General features: G+C 49.9%; 1 protein-coding gene across 2 annotated transcripts in view; it reads left to right on the top strand.

The window, feature by feature from the left end:
- SH3PXD2A (SH3 and PX domains 2A) overlaps positions 1-26,695 on the top strand; it is a 209,086-nt gene that overhangs the window by 106,892 nt on the left and 75,499 nt on the right. For both annotated transcript variants that reach the window (XM_049790804.1, XM_049790805.1), the window contains exons 4-5: positions 14,453-14,529; positions 22,764-22,855. In XM_049790804.1, the coding sequence (XP_049646761.1) occupies positions 14,453-14,529; positions 22,764-22,855 (169 nt within the window). The remainder of the gene's footprint in view (positions 1-14,452; positions 14,530-22,763; positions 22,856-26,695) is intronic.

The raw sequence follows: 26,695 nt of genomic DNA, 5'->3' as shown, positions 1-26,695 counted from the left end.
GTGTTCCCTGGGAAAGCCAGAGCTGGCCTCATTGCTCACCACTGCCTGTACCAAAATGACCCTGGAAGGGTTGAGAGCCAGCAAGATGGAGGGGGTAACACCAGGGGCCCAGGGAATAGATACTTATTTCTTTATTGAAAAAACTTTTTATTGGTGGCGGGCAGTGGTTTGGGCCACACCCGGCACTGCTCAGGGGTTACTCCTGGTTCTGTACTCAGAAATCATTTCTGGCAGGGCCCAGGGACTATATGAGATGCTCTGAGGGCAGCTGCTGAGCAGGGCAGGCCAAGGGCTGCAGAGACAAGAAGGCACTGTGAGGCCCCTCAGACGTGTGCCTGGCCTTTGCTGTCTTTCTCCCTCCACACCCATAGTGGAAGTCCTGGTGGCCCCCAGATCTGAGTTGGGTGCTTACAGAGGTTAGACAGCATCATGAACCAGTGCCCTATGAGGAGTTTGGTTTCCTGGAGTCTCGGAACACTGCTGCACCCACAGAAAATGGGGCTGGAAGGTCACTGAAGAGAATCAATCCTCTGTCCTCTGTCCTGCCGACAGAACCAAGGTTTAAGGAAAGTGGGGCCCTCCCTGAGGACCTGCCAACTCCCCTCCCTCAGGTGGGCACAGTCAGACGCTAGGTTCTGGTGTCATTTCCAGAAATTTCTCTGCTGCAATATGGTCCACAGAGCAGTTGACATTGGCCCTCTGCACCACTGTGGCCTCCCTGCCCACTGGCCCTCAGCCGGCTGTGCCATCCTGTGGTCGCTTTCAGCCCCAAAGACCCTGGATGCCAGTCAGGTATCCCTGCTCTGGGCAGAGCCACAGGGGAGGCTGCCAGGAAGCTCTGTATGCCCTGCGCCCCCTCTCTGAGGGCGGCCTTTTCTGCGATTGAGCCCAGGTTCCCCTGAATGGGGCCCTTCATTCCTGGGTTCCCACAGGGGGTGCTGAGCCGCCACCTACCACACCCATACCCACACCCACGCCCAGAGAAGGGCCGTCCTGGCCCCACTTAACCACACTCTCTGGCCCCGCTCTGTCTGGGTCCCGCAGGACACCACACCCGTCTCAGCCCGGTGTGGCCAGTAGCCACAGTGTGTGTGTGTGTGTGTGTTTGTGTGTGTGTTTGTGTGTGTGTGTGTGTGTGTTTGTGTTCAGTCCCCACACATGCTCACACTTATTTAATGGGTGTCTGACAGGACTGCTGTGTAACTAACTGTTCCTGTGTGGGGTAAAGTCAGTGAGGCAGGTGATAGCTTCCCTCATGGGGACAGGACAGCTTTAGGATGGAGAATCACAAAGAAGCAGAAATCAGCTCTTTATACATAGTAGAGATTCTAGAAGGGAGGATGCTCAAGGCTGCAGGGAGTCTCCCCTTACTGGGAAATGCTCCCTGGGGTTGATCTGATGGGCACAGATGCTGAACAGAGGGGTGGGAGCTGCTGTGGCCTGGACCCAGACTGGGTTTGGGCTAATGGTGTGTGTGGCACTGATGCAGCTAGGGTGGCTGGTGGGATGAGACAAATCCGGGACCGCAGGGTGCATTTCAGCTTCATACTCAGTGTAGGAATCGCTTCCTTTCAAGTCTGTTATTTTGGCTGCTGAGTAGAGAGGGAACTGGAAGTGGGGTGGGTTGGTTTGGGCACCAACTGTGGGTGAGGAGCATCTGCTCACTCCATGGGCTGTATGCCAGTTAGTGCCCTATTGGCTCATTCCAATGTGCCCAGTGCTGTGTGTTCCTCTGTCCTGGGTGCCAGCACACCTACAGCCTGGCTCTCTAATTGGGCATTTGGAAAGAATGACCTCGGGCATTTATCTCTTGGACTTGGGACATGGGGTCTCTGTTTTTGCAGAGATTTGGTTTTTTGGGGGGTCACACCTGGCAGTTCTCAGGGGCTACTCACAGCTCTGCCTGGATATCACCTGGTGGTGCTCAGGGGATATCCTAGCAACAAAACTGGGGTCAGCTGCATGCAAGGCAGACATCTCAGATCCTGTCCTGTCTCCCCAGCTTAGGCCTCATCTCTAACGCCTACACTCTGGGCTTGCTGCTGGGCAGTCCTAGGATATGATGAGCCATTTAAACCTCTTCATGGGGTCAAGGGTGAGCACATGATCAGCGACTAGGTGTGACTGATGGAAAGGTAGGCTCAGGGTGGGATGTGAGATATTTCCCCATCCTGCCTCACTGGACTGTGATTGCATCCACACATGAAACCTTGGGTCCCCTGGGAGGGGAGGTCCCCAGATCATTTATCCTCAATGTGGCCACTTTAGACATACAGGCTTCCCAAAGCCTCCCCCCCCCCCCCAACCAGTATTTGCCTGTGTCCAGTACGGGGTTGTGTCAGCCTTCCATACTATGGTCGCCAGCTTCTTTCTCTGAGGGCTACTGTGGGTGCCTTGATGCAGCCTGGAGGCATCTCCTAAGTCCCAACAGCTTTTGTCCTGGCTGCAGTCTTCCATTGAATGGAAGCTCTGATAACTGATGAACTAGCTCAGACCTGGACAAGGGCTAAAGTCCAAGCTGGGCGTTTTCCAAAGCAAGGGAGAACAAACTGGCTTTCACTGAGGCTTTGATGTCCATGCACTCTGTTCTTCCCAATGCCAAGCTGATAGGCCATTCTGCCCCTCGTGTCCAGTAACTAATGAGCACAAGCTTGTTCACATTTTACACACACACACAGAAGAAAATGCTCTAGAGGCTGGAGCCATATACAGCAGGGAGGGCTCTTGCCTTGCACACTTGTCCCAGGTGCAATTTTCGGCATCCCATATGATCTCTCCCATTGACTGCCATGAATGATCTCTAAATGCTGAGCTAGGTCTGAGCTCTGAGCACCACCAGTGTGGTCAAAAAACACATTAAAAAAAAAAAAAAAGGACTCTCATTTCAAGAGTCTCCCTGTGAGTCCCATCACCCACTCGTGTGAGGCAGATGTTTTTCAATAGTCTTGAAAAAATATTGCTCTCACCAGTGTCAGAGATTGTGTTCATGCCCTTCTCTGCAAACGACATCAGCTTGTCTGTCTAGATGCGAAGCCCACCTCAGTACCAAGCTCCAAGCACTGACCATTTTCATCCTCAGTCTGGCTGAGAAGCACACGAGGGCGCATGGGTGTTGGCTCCTGAGTAAGCCCAGGGTGCTTTTCTGTAGGTGAATTATTCTTCAGAAACAGGGAGATACCATGGTTCTGGAGCGTCCCACAGCTCCCCATAGCCGTTGATTCCACAGAAACAATCACGAAGGATTTATTTCTGTGATGTTTGGGCCTGGCCTGCTTTATCTGCCGCAGATTCCCAGGAATCCCCCTGCTGGCTGGGGGGTGTGAGGAACATTGCCTGAATCCTGCCTCTGTGCAAGTTTCACAAGAGGGCTTGGAGACTGTTTCCCCACCTGGAGGGGCTGTTTTTACCCTGGGAATGCAGTGGCTGTGAGAGGGCTGATTTGGGGGTCAGTGGAGAGACTGACCCAGGAAGTGCCAGGAGGAGAGATTTTAGCTGCCTGGTGGAGTGAACCTTCGCCACCTCAAGTGTGGTCCCTCTGCTTTCTGTATTGTGCCAATGGAGGAGAACCTTGGGAGCTATGTGGAAAGCTGAGATGGACTCTGAACCTGAAAGGTTTCTGTGAGCAGAAAGAATTAGCCTCTGCCTGGGGAACACTCAAGAGCTTGGATGCCACATGGCAAGTGAGGTCATCTCCCTTCCCCCACCCACTTGACCTGGAATTGTCCTTGGCTCTAAGACCTCCCACTTGGTCTGCATTTCTTTTGGGCTGGGCTCTGAGTTAAATGTTTGTGGCACTAACTCATTGGCTCCTCACAAAGAGCCTTTGAGTGAGGCATGGGGTGCCCACGTTGCAGTTTGAGGATGTGACTTGTCCCATGTCTCACAGCAGCCAGTGGTGAAACCGGATGGCTATTAAGAAAAAAGAGGGACAGCAAAAATGTATTGACTTCCTTACTGGAATTGCAGAGGGATTAACCTCAGGTGTGGCTGTAGCTAGATGTATCTGTGTGTCCTTGTAGCTCTCAGTTTTGCTTTTTGCTGTGGCTTTCATTTTCAGGCAGATTTTCCTCAGATGATGACAGATGTAAGCATGATCCCAAGCAACTCACATAGGCATAGAGTTTATGAGTTAGCTATGCTCTATGGGAAGAGAGTGCTTCTCTTTCTGATGGCTCAGAGAGCTGTAGGGCTAGCTCTGTCTATGCCTCAAAATCTCCACTCAAGTCAGGAAGGCTGTCCTGCCCACCAGCTGGATGTTCTGCCATCCCCCTATGCACATCCCTCTCCATTTTCCTGTTTCACGCACTCATTAGAGATGAAGGGAGACACTCGTGCATGCATGCGCGCGTGTGCGCATGTGCACACACACACACACACACACTTTACTAGATGCAAATATGCATGCTGTTCCCCCCGCCACACACACCCTCCCTATGAAGCAAACTCCTGAGAACTGGGTTCTCTGTCTCCCTATGGTGTTCCTAGAACCTGGAGCAGAGCTACCATCAACACAGGGATCGAAAGATGGATGGATGGATGGATGGATGGATGGATGGATGGATGGATGGATGGATGGAATGCTTGGGTAGGTGGGAAGAGTTACATATAGAGGTACTGGGGGCCAACAGAGTCACCTATAGGGGTGCTTAGGACATGTAGTGCTGGGGATAAAAACAGTTGCCTGTGCCCCAATCACTGAGCTATGGGCTCCCAGCCAGTCAAGGTTTCCAAATAGATGCAAGCAGCCCTCTTGCATAAGCTGTGCGCCATAAGAAAGCAACCCTATGGACTAAGGAGATGCGCCATGGACAGGAGTGTTTGTTTGCATGTGGATAAATGGATTGATGATTGATGGATAGGAGGATGAATGAATGGATGGAGAATGGGTGGAATGGATTGGGCAGATGGTTAATCAGACAGATTGTATTCTAAATGGCAGGAAAAACAAAGAAGTGGGAAGTGCACAAAGATACAATGTGTTTGTATGGATACCATGTTCTGGAAGGAAGCAGGCTGCTAAGATAGACTAGCCTTCACTGGAAGAGGTCTTAGAGTTAGCTTACTGCCCCTAGAGCCAGCACCCTCTCTAGGCCCTGTAAATGGTGGTGGTGGTGGTGGGGCAATGGCCTCCTTGCAGGACCTCTATAGAGCTCCTAGCTAGCGTTGTAGTGTTTTATGTTTCCTACTCCTGTGACCACTTCCGGTGAGCAGGTCAGAGGACTCCCCCCACCCCCATGGAAACTCCTTTTCAGAGGAAGGCTGAGGACCAGGCCTTTTGATGGGAATTAACGTTCTAGCTCATCTTTCTCATCTTCTTTCTAAGGACAAGTATAGCCCCTTCTCTTGCCTTTCTGAAATCATTTCTTCCCTGGAGCAAATACTGACTGCTAAGAGGCATCAGGTGCCACCCACATGCATCCCTGAGTGATGGGTGCCCTGGGTAGGAGGGAGCTTGGCTGTCAAGGTGCAGCCTTCTTGAGTCACTGCCCTACCTGGCCTGCCTTAGAGTGGACACAGACTGTGAAGAGGCTATGCTAGAATGGGGATAAATAAGACTGACCTTCAGGGGGGACTTCGTCGGAGAATAAGCACCCCTGCTTTTGCTCTCCTGCCCAATAGGGCAGATTTGGGGGGACCAGAAGTACCCTTTAAGGCAGTGATTGGGGTTGGAGCCAGAGCAATAGGATAGCAAGTAGGGCACTTGCCTTGCATGCAGCTGACCCAGATTTGATTCCCAGCACCATATATTCTCTGAGCCCTACCAGGAATAATTCCTGAGTGCAGAACCAGGAGTAACCTGAGTATCATGGGGTATGGTCCTCCCCAAATTCCCCAACTAAATTAAATAATGCAGTGATTGGTGCTAGTGGGCCAGTCAGGAGTTTGAAACCCACCACTTTGTGGCTTTCATAATATGGGTGTTCTTACCACAGCCTGTCACCTTTTCTTCTCACCTTGGCCCATTCGCACCTTGGGCCCTTCATGCTGAGCCCTAGGACACACTCCCTCCCACTTTCAGGCCTCATTGTGAAAACAGTATTCATGGATGATTCCCTGAGTGGGAGTCAGGGAACAGAAACTCCCATGCTGCTACACTGGGCAGAATCCCCTCTTTGTGAAACCATTGTGCCCGTGTGTCTCAGTCCCCAGGAGGCTATTGCCAGTTCCCCCAAGACCTCAAGCCAAATGTTTCTCAACACGCATGTGGACTTGCCATGTCCTAAGAGCAGCTGAAAGAGAGACAGAGCAAGAGCTTGAGAGAAAGAGAGGAACAGGCATGGCGCTGAGTCTGCACATGGCAGATAGGGTCATAGAATAAACCAAGCTGTCTCTGATGAAACTTTAACTGACTGCTTGTGATTATTTCTCTGTCATTATCCTGTATCATCAGACCTGTCCGCTGAAGGGGCAAAAGGTGCTGGCCCAGGCCATGCCGAGAAAGGCCTCACCCAAACACATGGAGATTAGACAGTATATTATAATTTAAATCAACACTCCCCAGGCCTCTAAGCCCCAAGAACTCTGGGTTCACTGCCTCATCTTCCCTTCTATTCTGAGCAATAGCCCCAGCATAGACACTAGCTCAGGGTAATGATGGTACATCCTCTGGGGGCTTTGTGGGTGCAGAGCTTAAGGAGAGCTCTTAGTATGCTTTAAGTGAGCTCCCCCATCCCATAATCACCTGGCCTCTGGTCTCTGCTCCCGTTACCCACACAGGAGCAGTAGCTCCTGCTCCCCGTTTCTCAGCCAGCCCAGGAAGTGGCCCCTGTACTCCATGCTGCCCCTGACCGGGTGTCTGCAGCACGCCCCACCCTTTCTGGGATCAAGTCAAGGCCTGAGGTCTGTTTCATGGCCCCGCATAATCTCCCTGCGATGCTTATCGCATTTCTGGGGCAGCCTCCGTGTGGCTTTGAAGATGCCGGTAGGGGCCTGGCCCCACTGTAATCAGGCCGAGTTACATTTACAAGAGCCCTTAATGCCCTGTGGTCTCAGCTTCCTTAACAGGGATTTTCCTCCTGCATTTTTTTTTACTCTCTCCCTTTTCATATGGTCACCCGCTTGGCTTTCAGAGTGCGGTTTGGATTCCTAACAGAGAAGTCAAGAGCGTGGAATCCTTTCCAGATCGTCTCTCCTGCCCCCTGCTCCCACCCCACAACCTAGCTGTGCCAGAGGTTCCAGAAAAGAACCTTCACTGCTGTTAAGATTCCTTGAAAGGAGGGAGCCCCATTGGGATTCCACCCCCCAGACCCTCCCTTACATGGCCTGTCTTACTCTGTTCAAATCTGGCCACTGGGCAACAATCCATGAGCTCTGGAGGGGACTGGGTGGCCGCCAGCCCAAAGGCATCACCTGTGGAGGGGTGCCTAAGAACCAGGTGGGGTCCTATGGCAGGTGGGGGTGGTGAGGAGCTCTCTCTGCTCTCTCTTCCCTTGTCCACATCCCTTGTCCACCCCATTCCTTTAAACCCCATATAGACCCATACACACTGCACCCCATATAGACCCCCATTGATCTTACCTCTGTTTTGAGGGTCACACCTGGCATTGCTCAAGGCTACACCTAGTTAGGTGCTTGAGGATCAAACCCAGAGTTCCAGGGTGACCTTGAGCACTACCAAGTGCTCCCTGGAGGACTCAGCAATGTTGCCCTACAACAGTGGTACCCCTACACCCAGTCCAAACAGCCTCAAATTCTTGCATTGAACCACCTGTTCCATCAGCTGAAGCACCAATGAGGCCTCTGGACATCCTAAGCATGGTGTAGCAGGCCCCTGAAACCAGTAAAAAAAAAAAAAAAATCCCCAGTGTGTGTGTGTGTGTAGTTGAAAATTAAATAGCATGTGGTTAGGGAAGCTAACCCACTTAGGCACACACACTCAAAATTCCGAGTTTCGGGGCTGGAGAGATAGTACCAGGAATAAGGCACCTCCTTCACTCAGCTGACCCCTCTTTTCACTCTGCATCACAGATGATGCTCTGAGTATTATAGGAGTAAGTCCCCAAGCATAGCCAGGTTTGCCCCCTCACTCCCCAAAGAAAAAATCCTGAGTATCATTTGACCTCTCTACTGTTGGCTAGAGCATTCTGGTAAAATAAACAGGGATGAAGGTGTATTTTCTACTGTGTTATAGATTTTAGTCTTGCAGTTGGTGAAGGGAAAGAAACTGGTGCTGAAAAGGTCTAGAGGGTGAGGGCGTGCACAGAGAAACCCACCATCTGGTGGGGCCTTATGTGAGTAGACTACAGCTTCATCAGAGATTCCCAACTCCTTCTGCACTTTGACCAGCCTTGAGAGGGGAACTTGGAGAGTGATCTATGTGGTCTCATCTCTGTTCCTTCCATTCTCTCCCAGCAGGAGGAAGAGCTTTTAGGGGAGAATAGATCCAACATGTATCTCTTCAAAGGGAATGGGTGGGTGGGGCAGAATTAGTACTGGACCCAGCTCCCCCTGCTGTCTTTCTTATGGTTTCCTTAATCTTGGGGAGTCCTTCAGGGCCCTGTGAGATACTGCTTCATCGCTGGTGCTAATGGGCCTGGGAGAGTTGCAGCTTGGGGAGATCCAGGCCCAGCCCCTTGCCCAGGTCACCTGTCCTTCATCAGCAGAGAGTCCCCCGCCCTGCTGTCGGGTGGCTGCACACAGGCTCCTGCGGCCAGCAACCAAAAAAGGGCACAGAGACCAGACATGCCAAATCCCTGACAACCTCCCCCGAGGAAGGGCGGCCGGCTCCTGTGCCCCGATAAATCACCTTTTATCTCCTTTCAAGAGGAACACGCGGCTGAGTCTGCTTATTTCCATGATTCTGTCCATCTGCACAGTGTCCTCCCTGATGGAGAGGTGGCCCCTCCGCCTGGCTTCAAAGGAACAGGATGGAAGACACTCGGGGGCGGCTAGAAGAGGAAAGTGAAGGAGCCAGTATGTCCCCCAGGGACGCCTCCTGTATGCAAGTCTCCCCTTAAGCTAAGGGGAGCACATGGGGGTGTAGAGGAGGAGCTGCTCCTCTGGTCTCTGGCTCTCCCCAGTGCAGATGGTTGAGAGACACAGCAGGAGTCAGGGACCACCTGATGTGTGGAGCTAGAAGTCTACCACGGGACCAGCATGACATGTGTCTGCAGTGACAGGAAGTTAGAAGTGGCTTCTTGCTCACTGTGTCTCTCAGGGCCTTGCCACTCCCCTTGCCTGCCAGAGGCTGTTCACAAAAGCAACTTAGAGTTATAGTTTAGCCCAGCTCAAACCATGTGTACATGGGGCCAGAGCAATTAATACATTGGTTTTGTTTTTGTTTTTGTTTTTTGTTTTTGTTTTTGGGTCACACCTGGCAGCGCTCAGGGGTTACTCCTGGCTCTATGCTCAGAAATCGCTCCTGGCAAGCACAGGGGACCATGTGGGATGCTGGGATTCGAACCACCGTCCTTCTGCATGAAAGGCAAACGCCTTACCTCCATGCTATCTCTCTGGCCCCAAGTACATTTTTCTTGCTTGTTTTGGTCAGTTTTATTTTGGAGGGGTGGAGGCCACATCCGACAGTGGTTAGGGGTTACTCCTGATTCTACACTCAGGAATATACTGGCAGTTCTCAGACGGCCACATGGGATACCAGGGGTAGAACCTGTGTTTGGTGGCATGAAAAGGAAGGCCCCAACTCACTGTAATATCTCTCTGGCCCCAATAGTGGCCCCAATAGATCATTGGCCTTGCACACAGATTCAGTCCTCAGCATCCCATATGGCTCCCTGAGCCTGCATAAAGGAGTGATCCCTGAGTGCAGAACCATGAGTAAACCCTGAGCACGGCAGGTGTGGCTCCAAAACAATGCCAAACAAACCATGTACACATCCACAGACCAAAGTGCCAGGTTTGGTGTCCTCTGTAGCTCAACACTGATCTCCACCCTCTGACCCTCAACAGAGCCTTGCTGAGTTCACCAACATTCTCGCCCCAGATACCCAGAAGAGAGCCCATAGTGATGAGCAAATACTTTCTCCCCTTGCTGCCTCTGTTCTTTCCCACTTTGTTCCTGTTGTCCCCTTGGTCACCTCCCAGGTGAACTGTCTATGGGGAATTCCATATCTGACCACTTTTAGGTTTCCACTTGACCTTGATGGAGCCTTCAGAGGATTTACATGTTGTCTGAATATTTATTTACATAGACACTGATTCAATTATTACTCCTTAAATGCATGGGGGTGTGGTATCTACCCCTAGCTAGCTCAAACTAGATTAATTTTATTGTTTTATACATGTGAAATATAGACCCTAAATCTGAGAGCCACTATCATACAGCTGCTCAAAATGATATCAAAGGACTCTCAGATCTTCTTTTCAGTCAGTGTCCTTCCCAGCAGTCATAATGATCAGGCCTCTCAAAGCACCAGGCCTACCTCCTGCCTAGCAGTATAAGGGAAAGAGGTCAATCAGCAGAAGTCTCAGGGCAGGCCCTCATTGGTCCAGATATTATCACCTGCATCTCTTTTTTTTTTTAATTATGAGAACAAAGATGCGAAGAGGACAAGGTAAAGTTACAGTGGAAGGACAATCATCCATAACATAATTCTCAGAAGAAGTCCCCTTGCTGATATCTTAACTTTGAACTTTCAGCCAAAGAACATTAAGATAAATAAAACAGATTCCATGTACAATTACTTTGTCCCTCAAGACCCCAGATTGTAACACATAATATTTCTTAACAGCACACAAGGCAATCTAAAGCCATAAAACTTACGTAACTCCTTAAACATTAGAGGCATAGTATTTTTTTACATTTCCATGTACATGCATATTATCTTAAGTTAACCTCAAATTTTAAGTGTTTTTTTTTAAGGATTAGAGTCAAAGGTGCACAGTAAAAACGGTGTTAGAGTGGCAATTGTTGTTTGCATAGGCCCACCAAAATATGAGGGGAATAGAAAGGAATAACCTTGGCCTAAATACAAAGAGACCCAACCCCTGAAGTTTCCTGGCATAAGACCAACTCTAGACTCCAGGCAAACTAGTTTGCCCAATCCAAGACATTATCTGTAGTGCCAACACACTTATTTTTCACACAGTCTCTGTTGTTGGTATCATGTTTCTGTATTAAATATCCTGGAATCTGCATATCCTACAATTGAAGTCAGGATGTGGAGCATCCTCTTGTTTCACCTCACCATTAAAGGGCAACGCAGAGAGCCATGTCCTGTAAGCAGGTCGTTGTTGTTGTTAAGTTTTCTCAGTGTTAAGGGAAGTCTCTTTTGAGCAAGTCGATGTCTGAGCAGTGGTAGGGTCTTCCATGGTAGAGGATTGCTTCCAGGTGATGTTATAGACAAACCTGGATGTTTCGTGGATGGCTTCCCTGGTTCAGGGGTGAATGGAAAATGCCCTTTCTTCTGAGGCCTGTGCCAGGTCGTTATGTCAATGTTCAGGGTGTAAGGTCCCTTTGCACTACAAGATTTGTGTGTTCCAATCTCTATTAGATAGGATATTATTTGTATGTATAGTATTTTCCCATTTTAATGTGCCTATGCAAAAAAGGAGCAATACCACGTGGCATTATTGGCGCATATGGGGGCCATAAGAACAAGTCCAACAATCCCCATGACATGGTTCAATCATAAGCATTAAACTGGGGGATTCTTTCAACAAAATTCCTTGTTGAACAGCTCATAAAGAGAAGATAAAAAGTGGTTAGATTCGTCACTGTATAAGAGAATATTTAGTAAGACTTATAGCTGTCAGAGAAAAAACACAAAACATTCTAAAGAAATACGTGTCGGGGCCGGGCGGTGGCGCTGGAGGTAAGGTAAGCCTTACCTGCGCTAGCCTAGGAGATGGACCGCGGTTCGATCCCCCGGCGTCCCATATGGTCCCCCAAGCCAGGAGCGACTTCTGAGCGCATAGCCAGGAGTAACCCCTGAGCGTCACCGGGTGTGGCCCAAAAACCAAAAAAAAAAAAAAAAAAAAAAAAAAAAAAAAAAAAAAAAAGAAATACGTGTCTATTTTATGTCTTTTGAAACAGTTTGGGGTTGTCATACACAATGCATGGCTGGTCTGTGATTAGGATTGTGCAGTACTAAAGTTAAAAAGAGTCCAAAAAAAAAAAAAAAAGAGTGCGGGGCCGGGCGGTGGCGCTAAAGGTAAGGTGCCTGCCTTGCCTGCGCTAGCCTTGGACGGACCGCGGTTCGATCCCCCGGTGTCCCAGATGGTCCCCCAAGCCAGGAGCAACTTCTGAGCACATAGCCAGGAGTAACCCCTGAGCGTTACCGGGTGTGGCCCAAAAACCAAAAAAAAAAAAAAAAAAAAAAAAAAAAGAGTAATGTGGGTTAGTGATGTTTGGGGGGAGTGAGAGAGTTAAGGAGTAAAAATGAGCTTTGTAGGGGTGTGGGAAAGGGAAGAATACAAAATGGATATTCTGGATACCCAAAACAAACATAAAGATAAGGGATACTCTTTGTTTTTTTTGTTTTTTTTTGTTTTGTTGTTGTTGTTGTTGTTGTTTTGGTTTTTGGGTCACACCCGGCGGTGCTCAGGGGTTACTCCTGGCTGTCTGCTCAGAAATAGCTCCTGGCAGGCACGGGGGACCATATGGGACACCGGGATTCGAACCAACCACCTTTGGTCCTGGATCGGCTGCTTGCAAGGCAAACGCCGCTGTGCTATCTCTCCGGGCCCAAACTATACTTTTTGTTTGTTTGTTTTTGGGTCACACCCTGCAGCGCTCAGGGGTTCCTCCTGGCTCTACGCTCAGAAATCGCTCCTGGCAGGTTCAGGGGACCATATGGAATGCCGGGGTTCAAACCACTGACCTTCTGCATGCAAGGCAAACACTTTACCTCCATGCTATCTCTTCGGCCCCAAGATAAGGGATACTCTTAATACATGCAGTAATTTTTCCATATGTGGACTAGTCAGAAATTGCCAGTGACAAACTTAACACAACCGAGCAAATCTCAGCACACCGTGCCAAGTTAAGACCCACCATTTCTGGCCGCCTGGGCTGCCACCCCAGAAGGCCTGGAGGCCGGGGGCAGAAGAGGGGAAGACTGGGGGCCTATCAAGGCTCCCAGCACACCCAAGTTAGGGAGAAGGCCTTCCACATGGGGTCTCCCCAAACTCCATGCAGCAGGAGCTAGCCTCCAGCTCAAGAGAGGATGGATAGAGAGCCGGAAGCCAGGATCTGCCTGCCTTACACCCTGTGCCCTTCCCACCTTAGAGCTAGGGGCCCTGCATCTCTTGGAACCAATTCCAATGACACTGATTGGCTGCTCAGACACCTACCTGCCTTCCAAAGGGTGTGGTTGGTCCCTTTTGAACAAATAACTTGGGAATGGAGGAGGGTAGATCTATAGAAGAAGACTGGGAATGCTTGGCTACAAAAGCTGCCAGGTAGAGCCATGGCCTGAGAACTTGTCCTCATGCAGGGTGGCTCCAAGGGCACTCAGGAGGCAGCAGTTCCCTGGGGAGACCCATAGCAGAAGGTGGCGAGGGCCTTGGGAATGGTCACCAAGTGTGTATCTTCTGGAAAGAAAGAGGCTACTCCCAGTTCAGATAGTCCAGGAAGGCCATTTGAAAAAGGGACATTTATGACCAGTGGACACAGAACGGACAGCCAAGGCCATATCAGGCTGTGATTGTCACACCCTGGAGTTTAGGTTCTAAATTTAATCTTCTATAAAAGTACCCTGCATTGGGCGGATGTGACTCAATAGTAAAGCACTTGCCTTGTACATGTGAGGTTCCTAGAGCACCACCAATGTGATTTCTGAGTACTAACTAGTAGTAGCCCCATAGCACTTTTGGGTGACCTTAACTCCCAGGAAAGAACTCTGCATTGATGAATCTGTTGACCTCATTGAGTTGGGTTCTCTCAGTAAAGCCTGAGGGAAATTTGAGGGACTGGCATTTTGTTTAGGCCTCTGATGAGGGGTAAACTGGCCCTGTGGGCAGTCACCTGTGTCCCTCTAAGACTGTGCTAGAGGGTGAGGGATGGAGGTCAGAGCACACAGGCTCCTCTTGGCCTTTGGCTGCCTTGGAAGTAGTCAGTCACTTAACCTAAAAATAGGATCTTCCTGTCTGGCAAGAAAGAATGACAGTTTCTCAAGGAGGGATGGGGCTGAAAACAGAGCTTGGCCTTTGGACTGGGCAGTCTTTGTACTTGTGTGTTGTTGTGGAATTGGTCCACACCAACCAGGTCAGGCATTGGTCCTGCCATTCTGCCCAGACGAGGTGACCAGAACAAGATGGCAGCTCCAGGGCTTCTCCTCTGCCTGAGCCTTCCTGGACCTTCAGCCTTGGGATGCTATTGCCCACCCAGAGAGGTGATCTCTCCTTGCCATCTCCTTGGTGAATGGACAGGATAGCGGCAGGTGGTGACCACTGAACAACCGAGAAGGCCATGGAGTAGGGAGTGTGAAAGTCACAGTTCACGGCCCCCTCATTTACTGTCACTCGGCTCATGAGTGTCTTGTCTTTCTTCCAGGGAAGATCCTGTTCCGGAGAAGCCACATCCGGGATGTCGCTGTGAAGAGGCTGAAGCCCATTGATGAGTACTGCCGGGTAAGGGGGTGTAGGGTGGTATGTGTCGGGCAGAAAGTCTGTGTATACTTAGGCCAACGTTATTTCTTTCCATGTCCCTCATATTTTGGTGGGCCTATGCAAACAACAATTGCCACTCTAACACCATTTTTACTGTGCTCCTTTGACTCTAATCCTTAAAAAGAACTCACTTAAAATTTGAGGTTAACTTACGCTAATATGCATGTATATGGATATGTAAGAAAATACTATGCCTGTAATGTTTAAGGAGTTACGTAAGTTTTATGGCTTTAGATTGCCTTGTGTACTGTTAAGAAATATTATAATGGGTTACAATCTGGGGACTTGAGGAACAAAGTAATTGTACATGGATTCTGTCTTATTTATCTTAATGTTCTTTGGCTGAAATTTCAAAGTTAAGATATCAGCAAGGGGACTTCTGAGAATTATGTTATGGGTGATTGTCCTTCCACTGTAACTTTACCTTGTCCTCTTTCTTTGCACCCTTGTTCTCATAATTAAAAATAAAAATTTAAAAAAAAAAAAAAAGTCTGTGTATAAAATTCTCCTCTTGGGATACAATAGAACAGTAGGTAGGATACTTGTCTTGCACATAGCCTACCTGGGTTCAATTCATGCCGTCTTCTATGGTCCCCTGAGAATTGCTAGGAGTGATTCCTGAGAGCAGAGCCAGAACTAACTTTGGCAAAGCACCATGTGCAAAATGGAAACCATTATAAGGGCTTGAGAGATGGCTCAATGGACAGGAGCCTGTACCTGGCAAGCATGGAGTCCGGGGTTCCATCCCTGGCATGTCACGGCCTCCTGCACATCATCAGGTATAGTCCAGGTGACCTAGTGAGACTTTGAAAATATAGGTCAAAGAAAGGAAGCCACATCCACCAACTTGGTGTGGTTTGAACTCCTTTGGCCACATGGCCAGAGTCACTCTCATGCAAAGTACATCTTGAATATTCATACACAGACTCACATGTACACATACAGTCGGTACTAAGGTATGGACAGGAAAGCCCACAGCAGTGTAGAGAACTGAGCCTACTGTCAGAATGAAGATAAGAACCACAGAGGGCTTTAGAACCTTCTGCCTCCGTCTCCTGGCACAAAGCCTCTGTGAGTCCAGACCACTTGGAATCCCATTCCCAGAACTTCACTACTTGGGCTGGCTCCTTGACTTCTTGGAGCCTCAGTTTCCCATCTGTACTCTAGAGAGAACAGGAGAACTGTGCCTGGACCATCTCTAGGAGATGTGTCTGACACATACACAGCTAGCTCCGTGTGGCACAAAGCGAGTGCCCAGTGGGGCTAGTGGTTGGCTACACCATCATGAGAGTGAACAATTTCATGCTTCCTCTGACCATCATGGATATGAATGGGAGAGAATTTCTTAGTTAAACAAAACTTCCTCTGGAGAGAGCTTGCTAAGAGAGGGCTGAATATGAGCTTCACATGTAGGAATTCTGGGTTGGCTCCCGTTGCACTGCATGGTTCCCTGAATATCTCCAGACCTGAGTACAGAGCTGAGAGTAGCCCCTGATCCCTGCTGGGTGTGGCCCCAAAATAAACAAAAATCTTCAGGAGAGAAAAATGTGGGATAATGTTTTGTCAGGAGTGCTTGGAGTGGTGAGAATCCCAGTGCCCCACCTCCTAGCCATGTGACCTTGACCAAATTGCTTTTTGTGTTCTGTGCTCTAGTTCTTTCTCTGTGAATCAGGCATAGAGGAACAGCTCTCTTGCTAAGTTCTCGAAAGGTCTGTGATAAGGAGGGTAGCTAGCTCAGTGCTCGGCCCCTCTGTGGCACTGTTATCATCAGGTTTCTTTCTGCGATAACACTTCCGAATTCTGCATCTTTGTGCCTCTCTAAGAAATAAGTTGCTAAATTGTATTAACTGCTGTTCCCAAGTTCAAGCTCTTTCATCCAGTATCTTAGGTTTGAAGCTTGTGACCAAGTAGATTCTCTCTGTTCATATTTCTTATCAGGAAGGCTGGGTTATGAATTCTCTTCCGCTTAACGCTCCCCTTCTTCGGATCAATATTTATTTTTCTCTGTGAGGAGCATTTAACATTTCCAGCTCAGTTGATAGTGACAACCAGGGGCTTTGATGTCTTTTTATTTTATCCCCAAGAAGTTAAGCCAATGGGCAAAGCTAATGGAGGAGAGGGCAGAGGGCAGGAGGGTTGTCCAGCTGCAGAATTTATGGCTCTCTCAAGCTGTTAGCTCCCCGGGCATCCATGGGGGTGGGGGTATGAGGGGGGAGCTCTGCAGAGAGGAAACTGATAACATCTCCCAGGAATCAGCTTTGAACAAATTCCGGAATCAAGATCAGATTCAAGAGCACTGAGGCCCCAGTGGCTGGTGACTATTGATGGCTGGGGAAAGTTTTTAAGTGCTAGGGATCCCTAACTTGATTAGGGTTAGTGAGGGCAGCGGGCACCAAGCATCTAGCAGGTGTCACCACACCATCTCCCAGGCTGCACTATAAAAGGCGGTGGGGGGATATTATGACCTTTCATCTGCTGATAGGGAAGGCTGGGCTCTGTCGTCTGATTGTCCTGGACGTGAGCTTGGAATGGTCGTTAGGGACAGACCCACCAGCAGTTCAGGGTCAGAGCCGCCTCCTGGCTCTGCTGCCCAGTGGCTCTCATCCTCACTGCCTGCCTCGCTCCTCACCCTTGTACTTTGTGTGCTGTGTGCTGTGTGAAAGGACCAGTCCTTTCCATATCTCCAGCTGTCCTCGGACATCCAACATATATATCCTGGAGCCTGTATCTGGGAGTTTTATCCACAGACCCCCGTACAAGCTTCTCTGTTTGGCTGGTCAACACCTCTGGACCTGCAGGAGAGTGTGGGCTCTGGGTCTGAGGTGTGCCAGGGATTCCCACACACCCCACGCCATGAAGCTGGCTCTGCTCATGGAGCAGCCAGCAGTTCAGATGATCAGATACAGCAAATATCAGCAAAAGTGCACACAGTCTCCCTAAACCTTGGTGCCCCTACCCTGGCTGATTGGCCAGTCACGCCATGCAGTGTGGGCTTTTATCCCCTCTCAGCCTTCATTGGAAATGGAGGAGGAGCAGATGAAGTGGTGTCATGGAAAATTTACTGAGTGTTGCCAGGTGATTGTTTTATGTGGCACTTGAGAGCCGGCTGTCCATCAAAAGGGGTATTTCTTAAACTCCATAAATTAATTTAATGGTCAGCATGCTTATGCAGCTAATATTTAATGGTTCTGTGGCCTCAGCAAAATTGGAGGCTTTCATCTCGTGAACAAGTGTAAGCTCTATATGCTTCAGGGGTTTGGGTCCCCAAGTTTATGTGGAGAAATTTTACCCCATTTCTGCATGTGAAATTTATACTGGCAGGGTTTCTCCTGAACCAAATCAAACATTTCCCCGTGGTTATCATCTCGACCTCTCAGCTTACTGCTATTATTCTGCTATTCAGGGAGATTTTCTCTGGATCCAGGGCCCCAAATAGGGCTTGACTGTTGTTCAACTGCAGAGGGATCCCAGGCCTGGCCAGAGGGTCCCTGAAAGAGAACGGATCTCAGTGGCTACTGAGATAAAACAAGAGGAAGAACACGTGCCTAGCAAGAAGGGGGCCAAAGTTCTATCCCCCATCATGTGTGTGAACCTAATGTCCCTGGTCACCAGCAGACCTGCACCTCCAGATCTACCTGTGGGCATTGTTTAAAAAAAAAAAACACCCAGAAGAGGGGCCAGAGAGATAGCACAGCGGTGTATGCCTTGCAAGCAGCCAATCCAGGACCCAAGTTGGCTGGTTCAAATCCTGGCATCCCATATGGTCCCCCGTGCCTGCCAGGAGCTATTTCTGAGCAGGTAGCCAGGAGTAAACCCTGAGCACCGCCGCCGGGTGTGGCCCAAAAACCAAAAACCAAACCAAACCAAACCAAAACAAAAAAACACCCAGAAGATCAAATCGAGGGATCCAGAATATGTCTCAGCCATGGAAATAGCTGGTCCAGTTACCATTTGACCACAAAGTCCCTACCCCAGCATCACCTGTGCTTGCAAGGGAGATCCTGGGAGCTCTGCAGATGAAAAAGGAGGAGGGCCAGGGTCAGGGTGACATGTCTGGTGAGCCGAGGCCAACACTTGTGCCCCTGTGCTGTGATTTTTGGGAAGCAGTCCTGGGGGGCTCCTGGGTCTGGGGTCCCTGGCTAGGGAAATTAAAAGGAAAGAATGTCCCTGCTGGTCCTTTTCCCTAGAAACATTCATGCCAGTCACCTCTTCCCAGATGCCCAGAAGAAGGGGTTGTTATTTGCTGCTTGGCAGCACCCCTCCCCAGGACCCCCTCTCTCCACTAGAGTCCCCACCTCGGCTCTCCAGGCTCTGTAGATCAACCAGGTCCTTGCTGCCAATGAGGTTGCTGCTTCCTGAAGCATCGAGTCCCTGTATGTGCCACTCTCAGTGTTTGTTCTTACTACTCACAGAGGGGGCCTGGGTCATGGTTGTTGTTTCTGGGGAAACTGAGGGAAAAAAAAACCTATCACTTATGTGTGTAAAATTACCCCATGCACCGCATTTCCAACCCCAGGTGAAGGGGTCTTAAGCAGAATTGCTGCACGAAATTTCCAAGCCAGGCTGAGGCTGAACCACATGTAATCTGGCAGTTTTCTACCCCATGTTGAGAGCGAGCTGCCTGCCAAAATGTAGGTTTTTTTGAGAGACCATCCCCAGGTGACGCAGTAAGGACACAATGAAGACAGATACTCAGGCTATCTTGAGCCAGTACTGTCCACATTTACATGTAAGACAATCTCTGTGTGGGGGTAAAACCAAGTTGTAAACAAATAGATACAAGTACAAGGAACCAGGGATGATCTTTGTTTTGGGAAAATAAGGTGTAATCTAACAGATGTGCATGAATGTGCCCCTCCCCCAGCAATTGGCACATAGACTCTCAAGTTCAACATCACACAGCCTATGCCCAGCAGAGCTAGGACTCCATAAGTCCACACTCGCCTGCCCAGACCCTCACCGCACACTCCCCAGAGTCCCTCCCCAGAATTTAGGGGCAGGATTTGAGAGCTGAGTGGGGGGTCATACTGCCAGAAATGCCCAGGGATCTGGCTCCATGTGCCACTTTCAGATGGTTGGATGGAGGCTTCTCAGAGCCCAGGCCCTGAGGACTGGTTGCCAAATGGTTTTGGCCAGAGCTGTGCCTGGCAGCAGGTCTGCGGGTGCTGCCCAGACTATGTCTCTTGTGCGCCTGAAAGGGGACAGTCGAGCTCTTCATGTGGCTCCCCTCAGGCTCTTGTTACTTAGAAGCTTCCACCAATGGCCTCTTTGTCATGCCCCTCGGCCCCCAGAATGCTGCTGTCTGTCTGTCTGTCTGTCTGTCTGTGTGAAGAGCCCTGTGCTCACCCAGGTGCCAGGGCTGCGGGTGTCCTGCTCTGTTAGGAGGGAGTTGCCTGGCATGCTTTGGACACAGGTCCTGGGGGACAGCTTCACCCTGGTCTCAACATGCCCAATCCACCCCTCCACTCCTTCCTTACAGGCCCTTTTTCCAGAAACCCTTCTGCCCCACCCAGGTCTTAATTTGCTTCTCTCTCTCTCTCTCTCTCTCTCTCTCTCTCTCTCTCTCTCTCTCTCTCTCTCTCTCTCTCTCTCTCTCTCTCTCTCTCTCCTCCCTCTTTCTCTCTCTCCCCTCCCTCTTTCTCTCTCCTTTCCTCTGTCTTAGTCTCAAACATTTTATTCTCTTCCTCTCTCTTTCTTTCCCTCTCTGTCTCTCTGTCCCTCTTTCTCCCTCTGTGTCCCTCTCTCTCACTCTCACCTCCTATCTCTGTCTCTCTCTTCTTTCCCTTCCTTCTGCCCTGCCCAGGGAGGAAGCACATGTGACAGGCATAAGCATGTTCTTTGATAACTTGCACATGTAGGGGCCGGCCTGTTCCTGCTGCTTGAACACAGGGCATCCTGCTGTTGTGGCTTGTCGGCCCTGGGGTCTCTGCCCACACCAGAGACAGAATCGTCCCCCCATAGGCCCAGGAGACTCATCCACACCTTGCTCAGGTCAGGGGTGCCCTCTGGCCAGTCTTGCTGCGAGGAGGGGCTGAGACCAGGCCTGGTATGGAGCAGTGACTCCTGCAGTGATCGATTCCTTTTTGCCTGTCCCACTGTTCATGTGTGTGTGTGTGTGTGTGTGTGTGAGAGAGAGAGAGAGAGAGAGAGAGAGAGAGAGAGAGAGAGAGAGAGAGAGAGAGAGAGAGAGAGATATGAGGGAGACCCTCAGAAAGTATCAGGAGAGACACAGCTGCTGTCTGTTCTGCTCTCTCCAGTTGGTTGGTGTCTCTTCTGGCCCAGGCGGGTGTGAGTCGGCCTCATGCAGGTATCAGTGCTCAGTCCACACCAAGTGGGTGTTCCCTTCCTCTGTAGATGTTCAAACAAGAACAGACCTGGGACCCATTCAGGGCCAGACCCTATCCAGAGAGTTGGGACTCTGCTGCCAGATAGGCAGTGGGGGTCCAGCATGCTTGGAGCTTTATATCAACTCTTGCCCAGCCTTTGCAGGGTCTCCCTGTCTCCTGGTCTATCTGTGATGATAAGACCTACCCATCCACATGGCTATGAGGGCTTCAGTGACTGTGTGCACTGAGGACTGTGTACTCAGTTCAGGGATGCCACAAGGCACCCAGGAAGGGGCCAGGTGTGTGTGGCTACCGCTTCCTTAGTGTCTATCACTGACCCATCCCCATCTGCCATCTCAGCTTCTCTCCCTTGGCTCAGCCTTGGCTGTGCTAAGCCTGTTATTAGGATCACAGGCTCTTCCACTGTTTCAGCTTCAAGTTGACTCCAGGGCCTCACGCTGTGGTGAGCTCTTTTTGTGGACCATTCAGGCTGCAGGGGCTGAGGGATTCTGGCACCCACTCACCCCAGACCCCCACTTTCCAGCATCCCCTTGTTGAACCAGGCTCCCCACTGGCCCCTGATTCCCATTTGAGACCCCCTCCCCTCTGTGCTCTCCAAGCCCCACAGCCCCCACCCCACCTCCCACCACACCTTCTTGGGAGCTGCCCACACCCTCCAGCTCTCTCTCTCTCTCTCTCTCTCACACACACACACACACACACACACACACACACACACACACATGGCCCCACCTGATTACGTCAGTCTACTTTATTATTTTTTGCCAAAGTAAATTCCTTTTATTTTAGACATACAGAAAACCACACATAAATATGTACCAGAAACTGGGAGGCAAACGGGGAGCAAGATATATGAAATAGCTGTCATGTGCCAGATGCTGTATAAGAAAGGATAAAACAGTGTATTTCAAGGGGGTGGAGTTGGCAGTAACACAGTGGGGAAGGCACGTGCCTTGCATGCAACTGACTGGGTCCGATCTCTGTCCACAAATGGTCCCCAAGCTCTGCCTGTAGTAATCTCTGAGCATAGAGTAAGGAATAAACCCTGAGCGTGCGCGCGCACGCACACACACACACACACACACACACACACACACCAAAATCAAACAGACAACAATATTTTGAAGAGTACTTGAGATATTGAAGTCCTGTCAGGTTTTCTCTAAACCCTCCTTCCCATTTCTCCTAGGCCCAATCAAACTCTGTCAGAGTACCCTCTTGTCCTTGGTAGAATGGCTAACTTGTCATTAAATGATCAATTGTAGTGTTAGTGTTTGAGGAATGGGTTGGTGAGATAAAACTTGGACTTGTTGGCTCAGGGTCTTGTGCTTATTCTTTAGGCAGGAATCAATATATTGAGGGCTCTGGGCTTAGGGATCTAGAGTCATCCTTATAAAGGAAGGGCCACCCCTGGTGTTGCTCAGGGGACCATACAGTGACAAGGCTCAAACCTGCTTGGCTGCTTACAAGGCAAGTGCCTTAACTCTTACACTATTTCTATTTACTGATTAGTTATGTTTAATAGTTGATTTGTTAATGACCTGCTCAGTTACCGAAGAGGATATGGGGGTAGATAGGTAGAGATGGATGGGCAGACAACTGGATGGACAGTTAGATGGACTATTAGGTTAGGTGGATGGCTGGTTGGATGGTTAGGTAGATGATTAGATGAATGCTTAAATAGTTGAGTGGATGGATGGTTGTAAAATGGCTTAGTTAGCTGCTTTGTTGCTATATTGCCTGGTGGGTGGAATCTTTCCTATTTGCATTGGTCCAAGCTGATACCAATTTGGGTTTCCTGTCCATGGTCTCATTAAACTTAACATCCTTTCTTCCTGTCTTCCACAGGCACTAGTCCGGCTGCCTCCTCACATCTCACAGTGTGATGAAGTCTTTCGTTTTTTTGAGGCCCGACCAGAAGATGTCAATCCTCCAAAAGAGTAAGTGATGGTTCTAGCCTCTCTGAAAGGGTATGAACTCTTTAGTGCTCAGGTCAGCCTGAAGGCTCAGAATGTGGGACACAGGCCCCAAACTAGGGCCAAAGGAATGCCGACTATTCCTTGCTAGTCTCTCCTAGCCCAAGCCTTCGCCTCCTTCCCTTCAGCTCAGGGCTGGGGAGCAAGGCTCTCAAGTGAGTTGTTTCAAACACACAGGTTGTTTCAGGGGGCAGAGGTGCTGACAGAAAGCACAGTGCTGACTGCCCAGATGCCAGTAGCCTCCACTCTCTTTCGTGTGCCAAGCTCCTGGCTGAACTGCAGGTGCCACCAGGCTGCAGGTCCACGCTGAGTAACTCAGCAGCCCCGAGCCGCTCCAGCAGATTTTATAATCACCATCAAAGTAACCACCAATGTGCGGAATGCTTGGCTCCTGCGTGTAGCATTTTATGAACCGTAGCAGCCTGGAGGAAACGGAGACCTTGGAGAGTTTCCTGAACTTAGGCAGCTGCCGTGTCTGTGACGGGCTATTGCTTGATCCCAGATCCCTGATGCTGTCTGGTTCTCTCTCTCTCTAACTCTCATCTCTTTCTCTTCTTTCTTTTCTCTCCTCTCTCTTTTATCTCTCTTCTTTCTTTCTTCTCTTCTCTTTCTTCTCTTTCCCCTCTCTCTTCTCTCTCCTTTCTCTTCTCTCTCTTCTCTTTCTCTTTTCTCCTCTTTTCTCTTCTTTCTTTTCTTTCCTCTCTTTTTGTTTCTCCTCTCTCTTCTTTTTCTCTCCTCTTCTCTCTTTCTTCTCTCTTTTCTCTCTCTTCTCCTCTCCTCTCCTCTCTCTCTCTCTTTCTTTCTTCCCCCCATCTCTCTTCCCCCCCATTTCTCTTCATGTGGGCCAGTGCACTCTCAGTGCCTCTCAGAAGCCTCCAATAAGTGCTTGGAGAACAGTGGTATTTGGTCACTGTAGCGGGAAGGATGTCAGGGGTTGTGCCAGGGTCAGCACGGGCCTCTCAAACTGTTATCCTATACCCACAGCTCAGCCTTGACTGCCTGCTGATCTTCCTGGTCTCCCATGCCTAAAGTTAAACCCTCCAACCAGGGGTCTCAAACTCAGTTTACCTGGGGGCCGCAGGAGGCAAAGTCGGGGTGATCCTTGAGTGCAAAGTCAGTAGTAAGCCTTGAACATTGGGAGGTGTGACCCAAACAACTAAAACAAAACAAAACAAAAAAAGATTCCTCTAGGGCAGGGCCACAAAATGTTGTATGGAGGGCCGCAAACGGCCCACGGGCCGCGAGTTTGAGACCCCTGCAACCATCCAGCACCTGTGGCTTCTCTGAGGTTCCCCGGTAGGGTCTTGGCACAAGGGAAGTGCTTGACAGGCATAGGGCAGAGTGGAGAGCGGCTCTGTGCCTGCCTCTCTGCAGGCCTGGCTGGTATGGGGGAAGAACTGAGAAATACTTGGCCTTTAGCCCACCATGTCAAGATCTTCCTCTTTCTTTTTTCTTAGAGGTGGGGAACAGCCTTTAGATCATGATTGGCTATGCTCAAAGCACATTCCTGGTGGTGCAGGGGACCATGCAGTGCTGGGGGTGGATCACATGCATGCCTTACCTCTGTACCACCTCTCTTTCCCAGCACACCCAGTAGTGCACAGGGCTTATTCCTGGCTCTGCACTCAAGAAGTACTCCTGGTAGGGTTCTTGGGACCATAGGGCATAGAACCTGAGTCAGCCATGTGCAAGGCAAACGCCCTCCCTTTCTCTCTGGTTACTATCTGCTTCTTTGCTGAGGTAACCCTGACCCTGAGCCCTTCCTAGTTGCAGGGGAGGAATTATAGACTAGAGCATGAAGGCTTCTGCTTCTGCTCTGCCTCCAGGAGCTGCAGAGACAGGCCATGTCCTATGCAGACCCACAGGTGATCTCAGCTGGGAGGCTGAGGCGCTGCCCTTTCTCCATCCCGAAGCATAAACATGGGGTCAGGTAACAGCCTATAACAGCATATTTTGACTAGGGCGACTGGAGAGCAGCTTATCAAGTGATCAGAGCTTGTGTGTGTGTGTGTGTGTGTGTGTGTGTGTGTGTGTGTGTGTGTGTGTGTGTGTGCGTGTGTGTGTGCGTGCAGAGAACCATCAGTTCCTCTTTCAGTACACTGCCAGGGCAGGGGCTAAGACTGGCACAGTGGGGGCAACTGTGCCCAGTGTGGGTGGTAGGGGACACCTGGACTTTGATCTTAGCACTCAGGCCTCCCTGGGCCCACCCAGCCCTGGACTGTAGCACTGGGTCTTCTTCAGCAGCTCTGCCTCAACTTCTCCCATCACAGCCCCTTTGCATGCCTGGTATACCATGCAACTTTGATAGTCAGGTATATAATCCTGGTACAAATCAGACATATATGAAAATAAATCACAAAATTTATCCATTTAATTTTTGAGTTTGGGGCAACACCACTGGTGCCATATGGGATGCTGGGGATTGAACCTGGGTTGGATGCATGCAAGGCAAATGTCCTATCCATTGTGCTACCACTCTGACCCAAGACATTTATTTTAAACCATGTTTCTCTTTAAGTGATGTCTGTCTTCTCTCTCTCTTTCTCTCTCTCTCTCTCTCTCTCTCTCTCTCTCTCTCTCTCTCTCTCTCTCTCTCTCTCTCTCACACACACACACACACATCGCACACACACATACATACCACCGCCACCACCACCACCACCAAAGGGTAATTGGCACAGTTTAAGAAGTTAGATTCTAGGGGCTGGAGAGATAGCATGGAGGTAAGGCGTTTGCCTTTCATGCAGAAGGTCATCGGTTTGAATCCCAGCGTCCCATATGGTCCCCCGTGCCTGCCAGGAGCAATTTCTGAGCATGGAGCCAGGAATAACCCCTGAGCACTGCTGGGTGTGACCCAAAAACCGCAAAAAAAAAAAAAAAAAAGAAGTTAGATTCTAGACAGCTGACCCACTTAGAAAGAATGTTCTAGAAAGAGGGTCAAAGATGCCCCCTTGATGACACTAGCACAGAGTAATCATGGGGCTCCCAGCCCCCAGAAAGACTTCATGCCCTAGCCTGCCCTTATACAGCGGTGTCCCCTGGCTGATCTGTCTTGTTGCAGTGGGTAAAAGAATCCTGGCTTTATTCCAGTCAGGGCTTCTGTCACACCCTGTGTCCTATGTATGGCTGCTCCTCTCTGAATTCACGGCTGTTGGGGGAAAATGCCTGGAAAGATAGTACAAAGATTAAGACACTTGCACACATAGCACAGGGTCCCTTGAGCACCATTAGTGGCCACTCCTGAGCACAGAGGAGGAATAGCCCCTCTGGCTCAGGAGGAGGAGGAGGAAGAGAAGGAGAATTCATCAGGCTTCTTTTTGTTTTGTTTTGGAACCATACCCAGCTGTCTCAAGGCTTCCTCCTGACTCTGCACTCCAGGATCGCTCCAGATTTGGGGTGCTGGGGATTGCCCCCCACAGTTGGCTGTGTCAGTGCATCAGTCCAATGATCTCTGTGGCCCATCTTTTGGGCCTCGACTACATATCCCAGCCCCCCTGCTGCTGCCTGGGCCAGGCCGCTTTATCTTTCAGCCTCCTCCATGAGTCGCCCCTCACTGTCTAGCTCCCCATGCCCTGTTGCCCAGCGGTGGAAGGAAAAGGCATCTATTTTTTTTGTTTTTTGTTTTTATTTTTTTGGCCACATCCAGCAGTGCTCTGGCTCTGCACTCAGAAATCACTCCTGGCAGGCTTGGGGTGCCATATGGGATGCTAGGGATCAAACCTGGGTCCCTCCATGGTCGACTGCATGCAAGGCAAACATCTTACCACTGTGCTGTCACTCCAGCCCCATGGAAAAACATTTCAA

The sequence above is a fragment of the Suncus etruscus genome, chromosome 17, assembly GCF_024139225.1.
Source record: "Suncus etruscus isolate mSunEtr1 chromosome 17, mSunEtr1.pri.cur, whole genome shotgun sequence".
Classification (NCBI taxonomy): Eukaryota; Metazoa; Chordata; class Mammalia; order Eulipotyphla; family Soricidae; genus Suncus; species Suncus etruscus.
Note: the sequence above shows the minus strand (reverse complement) of the source record. Positions and strands in the feature narration are given on the sequence as shown.